This window comes from Glossina fuscipes, unplaced genomic scaffold (genome assembly GCF_014805625.2).
Source record: "Glossina fuscipes isolate IAEA_lab_2018 unplaced genomic scaffold, Yale_Gfus_2 85, whole genome shotgun sequence".
Classification (NCBI taxonomy): Eukaryota; Metazoa; Arthropoda; class Insecta; order Diptera; family Glossinidae; genus Glossina; species Glossina fuscipes.
The window spans coordinates 1,040,400-1,050,399 of NW_023998439.1; the positions used below are offsets into that span (position 1 = coordinate 1,040,400).

Here is a 10,000-nt window from a genome sequence, read left to right on the forward strand (position 1 = left end):
TATTTTCGGGCAAGGATTATACGAAAAATCTAACTAATAGTGATGTAGTGAGAAAAAAGAAAGAAAAACACAACAAAAACAGTCCATTTAGATGTAGAATCGAACTATATATGAGTGTATCATCTGCTATCGGTTATAATATTACGTTGATTGTTATGAAATGTGTATTAGTTTAGCACTTCACAAACTCTGCGGTCAATAAACGCGACTAACAGCGAATATAAATAATATTAAAAAAAAATAAAAAAAAATAAAACCAAAAAAGTTTAAGTCGTTAAACGAATGAAACAGTAAAACAACTGGCTTTAGCGCGCCCTATAGATATTATTGATGAGTGTTTATGTGTAGTTGAGCGTAAGAGAAGCGGTTCATTCAATGTCATTCATTTAACTATTGAATACAAATAAAAATCCATTTTCAAAGACTATCAAGTTGTTGGAAAATATTGACAAACTTTTACACAAACATCATATTGCATAGACATGCATCGCATACAACATATCTCATACACATTTATCATATAAATCCTAACTCTTAACAGTTATTATAGAAAGATTTATATTTAAACAAGTATGATTCACACATATATATATATATATATTGTATGTGTATATATGTATGTAAATATGTACAACTTACAAAGGATATTAAGTAAACAGTTTTGTACACATATCACTTTATGTTGGTGCCATATTTACACACAAGCATATAACGCTTTGCTAACGTTTAAGTGTCTATCTCTCTACCTCTCTCTTTCCCTCGCTATCTGAATGCCGCTTATAATATATTTTATACACGGCATCATCATTCAGTCATCAAGTTCTTCACGTTAATCATCACTTATCATCGTATATGCAGTGATTTGTTTGTGTTGTTTTCAAGTTTCCTGTTGACAAATTTCAAGTGCACACAAACACACACACATATATATATATATAAGCACAAATAGATATATCTTTTTTCTTCTTCTTCCTCTTCTTCATCTCCCTAAGTTAAGTAATAATTTTGATAAATATTTACTTAAAACTAGAATAACACATAAACACACATCTCACCAAAAAGCGTAGCGATGGACATAACAGAGGTTTATAAAAACAATTTCTATATAAAAGTTTTAAAAAAGTTTAAGTTGCTTACCGACATTATTTGCATAAACTAATAATACTTAGTTAGAAGACCAACTTTATTAATGTCATATATTTACTATGTTATAGTGCTTGAGACTGACTATTGCTTTAATACACGACTTGTAATATATATGCTTAGTCTTTATTTTCAAAGCATTTTTTCGAAATTGATTTCCTTCAAGTTTATCTGTAATTCTCAAATATTGTGATAGGATAGATGTGGCTGATAATTAGGAATGAATATAATTGCAATAAGCTTACTAAGCATATGGTGAAAAAAAACCAAAATTCTTCCAAAAACTAAAAAAATAACGAAACTTTTTATCAAATATAAACAATATTTTCGGACAAATTAATAAAAAACTATATTATCTATGGAAAAATCAAAATACTTTCAAGAACCAAAATTTTTATGATATGTAAACGGTAATTTCGGACAAATTAATAATGGACTATGTTGGAAAAATCAAAACAATTTCAATAACCAAACTTTTTATGAAATATAAACGATAATTGCGGACAAATTAATAAAAAACTATGTTATCTATGGAAATATCAAAACACTTTCAATAACCAAATTTTTTATCAAATATAAACAATATTTCCGGACAAATTAATAATGGACTAGCTTCGATTTCTCACCAGCTCTTTTTGCGAATTTATTTGATGAATTTCATTTAAAATGATTGCAAGTCATTTTCCAGGAAAAAGGAGAGTTCGCGACTCTGTCATAAATTTCTTTGCCAAAAACTTAGCCGATTGTTTGAAGTTTTATTGGCATATATTTTTTTAGTTGATATCGATTATGGGTGAAGAAATATGGTCGTATTGTATTTTTTTTTTTTCAAATATTCGTTTTTCTAAGAGCTTGCGGCACGGCAACTCTTACCTATTTTTTGAAATTTGAAAAAATGTATTAATGTATTTTTGCAATTGTTAGTTGGCCTTAAAATTTACTTAATTTTCACATCTCTATCACAGATATCAATTATTTCTACAAGTGAAACAAGATGTTCTGCAAGGCAGATTACCGGTGGCTTTTGAACTCGCTGCTGAGTTGGGCGCTTTTGTAGTGCAATGTAAGAATTTGACTCGACGCTATCACCGAAAAGATATTTGATAAAATCTTTTTTCTTTCTTTCTCTTTTTTGCACTCATATCCGAATACAGCTGAGTTAGGTGATTATGATCAAAGACGCCATTCCAAGGGTTATGTATCAGAATTCCGTTTATTACCCAATCAAAGTAACGAATTGGAAAATCGTGTTGCTGAGTTGCATCAACAACTGAAGGGTATGTCGCCAGCGGCCGCCGAATTAAATTATCTGGATAAAGTAAAATGGCATGATATGTACGGTGTCGATTTACATCCAGTATTGGTGAGTTTAATAAATGAAATTTATTAAAAAAAAATTTTCATAAATTCATCCTATGTCGTTATGCAACATTCACACTATTTCTCCTTCTGGCTGCGTACAAAACATTTTCTATTCGGTTGTCGTTCTTCTTTCCTTTTTTTTTTGTTTTTGTTCTTCTTTTGTGCCCGTGCTTGAGAATAATAATAATGTGCAGATAAGAGAGTAATAAAATATAAATAATGACAAAAATGTTAAGTTCTCATAATTTGCAAGAAGCACAACAACATTATACGTTTTGTAATCTTTAACATAATTCATGTTAAACAAGTGTGTCGTACATGTTAATGGAATGTATGCTGAGACATTGCAACAAATAAAGCAGAGAGATAGAGAAGGGGAACATAATAAATGATTCGAGCAGATATTTAACTTGTAGTTAGACAGCTGCACACATGGTACAGTTTAAAGTTCATAAAAGATTAGCTTTAGCTGATGAGATGAGAAACAAGGGATGCCCGTAAAGCATATCTGGTTAGGGATATATTATTATTATTATTATTATTAATATTATGGAAACCTTTTCATAAGCAACAAGAAAAAGATATATAGACTTTCGATTTTCATATGTGGAGCAAAGGTAGATAAACAAATGCTTGTGTTGGCAAAACTGAAAGGAACTTCATATATGTACAGAGGGCAAATAGAACACAGAGTACAACATTCTCCAGCCAGATAATTAACTAAAATTTTCTGACGAGAAAATTTAAAAAATATTTCGTCGAGAATTGAATCCAAAAGCCACATAATCAAATTGAAATGTAACTTTCTCTACTATACGGGGTTTAGATAAACTTTTATAGAAAATGCTAAAGGGTCAGAAAGCTGATGTCCAAAGCTAGGAATTTAACCAGAACTTCATATCTTAACTTAATCTTCATAGACTCAAGATTATATATATTAGGTATTGCGAATGACATTTGGTACTGGTAAGCACGGGTATGCGTTACGAAGAGTTTGAAATTAATTGTAACATTCTTGAGCATAACAATGGTACCCATAGTTCAGACTATAACACTTGTGGGCTGTCAACATTTGGCTGCATAATCACTTTAGCATTGGGAATATCCTCGATTGTCAACCAATTTTTCTCCATTAATTTTCAATTTCCAACGAGAAGTATTAGCATAACAATGCGCTGTGCTCCAGCTACACTAGTAGAGGGCAAAGAAATTTGTAAGAGCTATTCTGACACTCCCGACAGCTTCTCCATGAAGACCTCGAGCTCTTGTGGGAAATTAGCTTTTTTTTTTAAATCTTGCATTATCTAGCAAGTTGCGTTCATCTAAGGAGTGAAGTACCCTTAAAATTTTATTTCGCTAAATTAACGATAGGTTGCCAGCAAAAGTATTATAACATCTCGAGTAAGTCTGTAAAAGCCTTACTACCTAGGTAATAAATCGAATATGAGAACGAACTAATCACTGCTTATGTAATTCAGCAAAATAAAGCATTAGCGTTACCCTTATGTATTGCTTGCATTGTTAATTAACCAAATATGTAGCACTACTTTCAGAAATCCTTTAAAGTACACCTTAAGCGATTTATAGCCATAACATTACAGGTTCAATTGCGGGCCTCTTCATTTCTCTTTGAAATTTATAGCGTTCTGTTAAACTATATTTTTACTTATTTTGCTTTTCTTTTTTTTTTTTTTTTTTTTTTATATATGCTTGACTTAACTGACTTAATAGCGTACACTTAAAAAAGTATTCTACGTATAAGTAAAACTTTTCCCTTTTCAGATAATAATGATAATAATAATAATAGCTTAACTTAAGTTTTCGAACAAGTAATGGTTTTATTTAAACTCTTAAAAACACTTTATTTTTCTTTTCATTTCCTATTTAGGGTGAAGATAGCGTTGAATATTTTCTGGGACTGACTCCAAGCGGTATTGTTGTCTTACGTAATAAGACCACGGTGGCTCATTATTATTGGCCACGCATAGCCAAAGTTTATTATAAAGGACGCTATTTTATGCTGCGCATAAGTGATAAAAACGTAAGTTTCACTGAATATAACGATAAGCTTCTCACTGCAGGTGCAAAACATGTAAATTTATGTAAGGGATGAGAGAGTTTTTTTTTATTTTCTTTTCAAACACTACTATTATATATAAACTCTGTTAACATTAGTAAACAGCATGGAATACCTAAGGTGTTGTTATGATTTACATACGCATAGGCTTAACTCAGAAATGAACAAAAAATCTAAAGAATTTTTTTCTATGAGAACTTGGGAATCATAGGAAAATGGGAAGCATAGTGTAAGTCTAGGGATAACGCAAAGTAACAACTTGGTGATTATAGACTCCCAATTAATTTCAATGATAAAATTTATGAAACCTTGTCTCTTGGTCTCACTAATGTGCCTATAATCAATAATCTAATCAGAAAAAACAAGAAGATCGATCTTGAACTAGTTCCACTACTTGCTGACAATCGCATGTGATCGATTGTAGTCTTCTCATTTTTGCTGTTCGCAATCATAATCGACGCGGTTCCGAATGAACTTTTTTTTTTACCTCTTAAATCACGTAGTTTGTTCCCAAGGGCTATTTAAAATTAAAGGGCTAAAAGCGTAGGTTAAGGTTAAAAAGATTATATTGTCAGTGAAAAATATGGAAATTTTTTTTTCAAACCATATATGTAGATACAATTATATTATTTTTGATTGATATCTTTCAGGGACGAAATTTTTTTCTTATACACATCACGTGAAAGTTGGTTAGTAAGTCAAAGCTATCCGCACGCAGCGGATTCTCATTTATTTAATGTATTGTTTGCCACGGGAATATGAACCTGGAGCCGATTTGTCATTCCGAAATATGTGACAGAAACTGCATAAAATATGTATATTTTCCTGTATTGCCAGGTAGCGCGCCTTAATTTCTCCCTTTTCGTATAGGAATGAGAAATCTTTTAATAAATCTAAATAATGACCAAAAAATCCAATTAGTTTTGCTTTTAAAAACAGCATTGTTGTCGATTAATGTTGTATTGACGTCCGAAGGTCCTTCGACCGATTTAGTTCGTTTTTATTAACCGATCAGTATGCAAGCATAATTTTTAGTGCCGGGAGAGCATGTACCGCATGTAGACAGTTAAAGAAACAAGCGAACGGAGAAACGTAACTTGCTCGACTCACAATTTGATAATGATCAAGAAAATATATATATATATATATGTATGAAGCTTCGGACTTTTTTCACAACATAATCCAACGCATAATGATGATAGCTATATAAAAATAGAAGAAACACCTTTCCAATACAATAACCTTAGCAAACACTATAATTTTGCATAAATTCGTTTCATATTAAGAGATGAGAAGGCGCCAAAGGCGTTTATCTTCGATCAGCGTATATTCAGAGTCTTTGAAAGTATGCTCGCTGTTTAGTCAGCCCTTCTAAACTTTCTAGCTAGTATAGGGATTCTCGCATCATTTCGAAATTTGAAGGAAGCAATTATGACTCGGATTTAAATCTAACAGATCAGGTTTAAGAACATCCAGAATTTCATCAACAGAAAAACGTTAAAATTATCAAATGATGAGAATTGAAGAATTTTAAAAGAATTTAAGAATAACTTGTAAACCCAAACAGATGTTTAATTGGTCTACTGATATGCTTTCAAGCTTAGACTCTTAACAAGTTTGAGCAAAAAAAAAAAAAAACATTTTTTCCTCTATAAAAGAATGTGAAGATGAAAGCGAAGTGATTCAAAATAATAAAGAAGAAAAATAATTCACTTTAAAAATTAAAAACTTTATAACAAATTTTTTTCATACTTCAAAAAAAAAAAAAAGAAAAAATCGTTTAACGACTTTTTGTAGATATACCAAAAAGAGAGCTTTTTGCATTTTTCATTTTCTATTTATTTTTTTCTTATTTGCTTTGACAACATAAAACTTATATCCTCCTGTTCTCTCACGTATTCAGAACGAGTTGAGCACTTATGGTTTCGAAACGCCACGTAAATCAGCGTGTAAGCACTTGTGGCGCTGTTGTGTGGAGCATCATGCATTTTTTCGTTTAATGCGTGTACCGCCGCCTATTTTACCAAATTCACCATCAAATACCTCGGATATCTTTCAGCTGGGCTCGCGACTCAAGTGCAGGTATGTGAAATTATTTTTTCTCTTTTTTTTCATTTTTTTTTTCTTTTTTTTTTTTCAACGACTACAACACGTGAAAGTGTTGTATGATTTGTTATTTGTTGACGCTTTGAATGAAAGAGAGACGCACAAGTGTTAGGCATGGTAAATCTTTTTTAATGATAGATAACGTACTTATGAAAGAGTTTGATAACTAAAAGATAAATTTCAAAGAGACGCTATTTTGGATCATTAGTTGATCGTTGAGTTTCTTTATATCAAAGCTTTGCTTTCATGGTTCGGCGCATTGAGAACAGCTTTTATTTCATTCCATTTCTAATTATGCAGTTGAGGTTAAGGTTGTTATTATATCTAAGTATTTATGTATTTTTTTTTTTTTCTTCTTTACTATGGTTTTACTTTAAATAAATAGCCACAACCGCAATGTTTTTAAGTATTTTATGTTTGCATGAATTTTATGTTTCCCAGTTATGGTTGTTTTATTCCAAATACACACACCCATCTTCTCATCGCTTTTGTTCCCTTGTCCCGTTCCTCTTAAGTAATTTCTAGGTTTTTCATTTATTCATTTATTTTTTTTTTTTTTTCTTTTGATATTTGTATACCTCCTATGGTTCACTTTATGACCCAGACACACGTTGCGATAAATTTGTGGTTTTTGCTTTTATGGTGATTTATGAAGCGGTCTATATATATATATATATATATATATATATATATATCGTTATATATATATCTTTTTTTATTTCTTTTGCTTTCTTTCGTTACTGCCGCCATTCACCATTTGTTCTATTCCAGTTGTTAATTTATATTTAGCAAAATAAATGCAAAAAAAAAAAAAAACGCTTTAACAAACAAAAAAAATAAAAAAATATTAATTATTTTACTCTTTTCTCCCTTATTTTTATTGTTGTTGTTGTTGTTTTTTTTTTTTTTTTTTTTTTTTTTTTTTAGCAAAGAAAAATCTACGAAAGATGCTTTATTTATAAATCGTACTCCGCCAGCTTTTATACGCGTACCCTCAAAACGTCAACCCAGACGTATAATTGATGATTTTTTACGTGACAGTAAAACGGCAGAACACTATGCGAGTTCAACACTTTTAACAAAGAATTCAAGGTAAGTAAGTGCATGCACGCCATAAATAAATCAAACGACATTGACATTGAAAAGCCTCCCCGTCGTTGTCTACTTAGTTACACTGTAAACTAAAACTTAAGCTTTGAAGAGAAAGTACTTGAATTATTGTTGTTATTAGAGCTCATTAAGACGTTAGTTTGCTCCGAACGACTGAATTAAGTAATGGCTGCTAACCAACATGTTTAGACTAAAAAACAAGCATAAACAAAAAACAAGCATAACAAACAAACAAACCTATAGTCGGAGAAGGGCGAGCATTAAATATTTTACATCACTTCGCCTAGTACATCTATTTGCGCGTTTCAGTAATAACACATCCAATAGTTTGCATGATTTTCATGCAAAGGCAGATTTTGCACTTGTGGTATAGAGTATATTAAGTTTGTCCGGACGTACGTATGTATGCGGGCCTAAGCTAGACCCACCTTTTATTATACCGATCAATTCAGAAAATGATGTTCTGAATCTAGCCTTGTCCTTGTACCCTTCTTATTGTCCTCAAGGATATTCCTAAGAGAAATTAATCTACCATAGCGTGGAGTCCATCATAATTAATTTAGAATTAACACGCTTACCTTGTCGCCTTCTACTCGTTGAAGTCGTTTTAGACCATCATATTTACTTTAGAATTAACGCATTTTTAAGCAGATAATATATCTTCATTTGAGCAACTTGTAACTTTATATGGGCATGAATGATTTTTCCCACTTTTGCACATAAGAGTAGTTAATGTGAGAGATCTCAGCCTTCTATCTTTGTTAATTTGTGAGTAATGAGCAAAAACCCACAAATTTGTGTTTAGAAAAACGGCGGAGCGTTCAGTTTACACTTCACTGCGGGTTTGTGCTTTGAGCAATAGTAACCTTTGTGCAAAAATTTTTAGTCGATATCTTCATTTTTGCGACCAGGAAGTTGTCAACAATACATACCACACAAACACACAGACGGACAGACATGGCTTAACCGATTGAGAATTTCATGCTGGTGAAGAAAATATATACTTTATACGGTCTCTGAAGCTTTCTTTTGGGTAAATATTACGACAAAAAGAGTATATCCGCCACCCTACACCCAACACTGGTAGTTATAAAAACAAATATTCAACTCAATCAAGGCCCATTATTGCCGTGTGCTACGGATGCAGAGTCATTCTCTGAATCGATCTAAGCTAGTCTGTACGTCTGTTGTCCGTCAAAGTACTTTTTGGCCGTAAGTATCTCAGAGGAAAATTTAATTTTTAGTATCTTATGATGAAAATTGGTTCTTAGTAGCAACTTAGCATAAAAATTAGGGAATTCGGTTCATAGAGGCCTATTTTTTAGACGCCAGCATATATAGGGTCACGAAAAGTTTTTATATGGAGAGAATTATTAATATTTTTCTAGTTTGGAAAATAATAAAATTTGTAGGAAATAGATAGTGGTTGGGTCAAGTCATGTGATATTTTGAGAATCCTCCAGCCTGGGGGCTTTCATGAAAGGCGTGATGTCTAATGGGCGTGCCCGTTCTTACTTGGTTTGAAAAGTCGTTATATGCATAAATGTATTAAGCGAAGTTGCCTAAGGTATTTTAGGATGGCCCGTGGCCCACTGTAATCTTTTTACTTGTGTTTCTTGAAGAGAGACTCCAATAGATTATAAATTGACTTAAATCCAATAGATTGCGATTGCGAAATTGACATGTGTAAACAAAAATATAGATAAGCTATTAGAGTTACAAAAAACAATGAATAAATATATCTATGGAAGAATCTGGATTGAAATAAACACACTGTCCATCTAAATTATTAAATTAGTTGACAAGTAACTTTCAAAGCTAAGAGAGAGAGAGAGAGAGAGAGAGAGAGAGAGAGTGTAAATATTAGCTTGAAAATGTTTTTCACTACGCCTTTGTTACGCAGATTCATAAAAAGGCAAGTGCCCATCATTGAAAGCATGCGCTAGCAAAGGCAATAGAAAAACGGGATTTGAATCACTTCCGTTCTAGAAAGTTCGAGGACACTAAATGGACAATTAGGCGCACAATAATAACCTATCACAAAGCGAAGACTATAGATCCGAACTTTTCCTACTAACAGCTATAGCAACTATATCTAGCAATGGAGAGGTCATTCCTTGCCCGTAGAAGTGTTGTAACATATGCTTTTCTTTTGAAAGCCGAATACTATTGAAAATGTCTTTTTGATCAATCTTCTGATCA

The 10,000-nt window shown here is 31.9% G+C and overlaps 1 protein-coding gene across 1 annotated transcript in view; it reads left to right on the plus strand.

The window, feature by feature from the left end:
* LOC119638203 (putative uncharacterized protein DDB_G0277255) overlaps positions 1 to 10,000 on the plus strand; it is a 75,027-nt gene that overhangs the window by 40,012 nt on the left and 25,015 nt on the right. Inside the window, exons 4-8 of the mRNA XM_038034866.1 lie at positions 2,109 to 2,206; positions 2,298 to 2,506; positions 4,394 to 4,546; positions 6,486 to 6,664; positions 7,616 to 7,780. Of these exons, the coding sequence (XP_037890794.1) occupies positions 2,109 to 2,206; positions 2,298 to 2,506; positions 4,394 to 4,546; positions 6,486 to 6,664; positions 7,616 to 7,780 (804 nt within the window). The remainder of the gene's footprint in view (positions 1 to 2,108; positions 2,207 to 2,297; positions 2,507 to 4,393; positions 4,547 to 6,485; positions 6,665 to 7,615; positions 7,781 to 10,000) is intronic.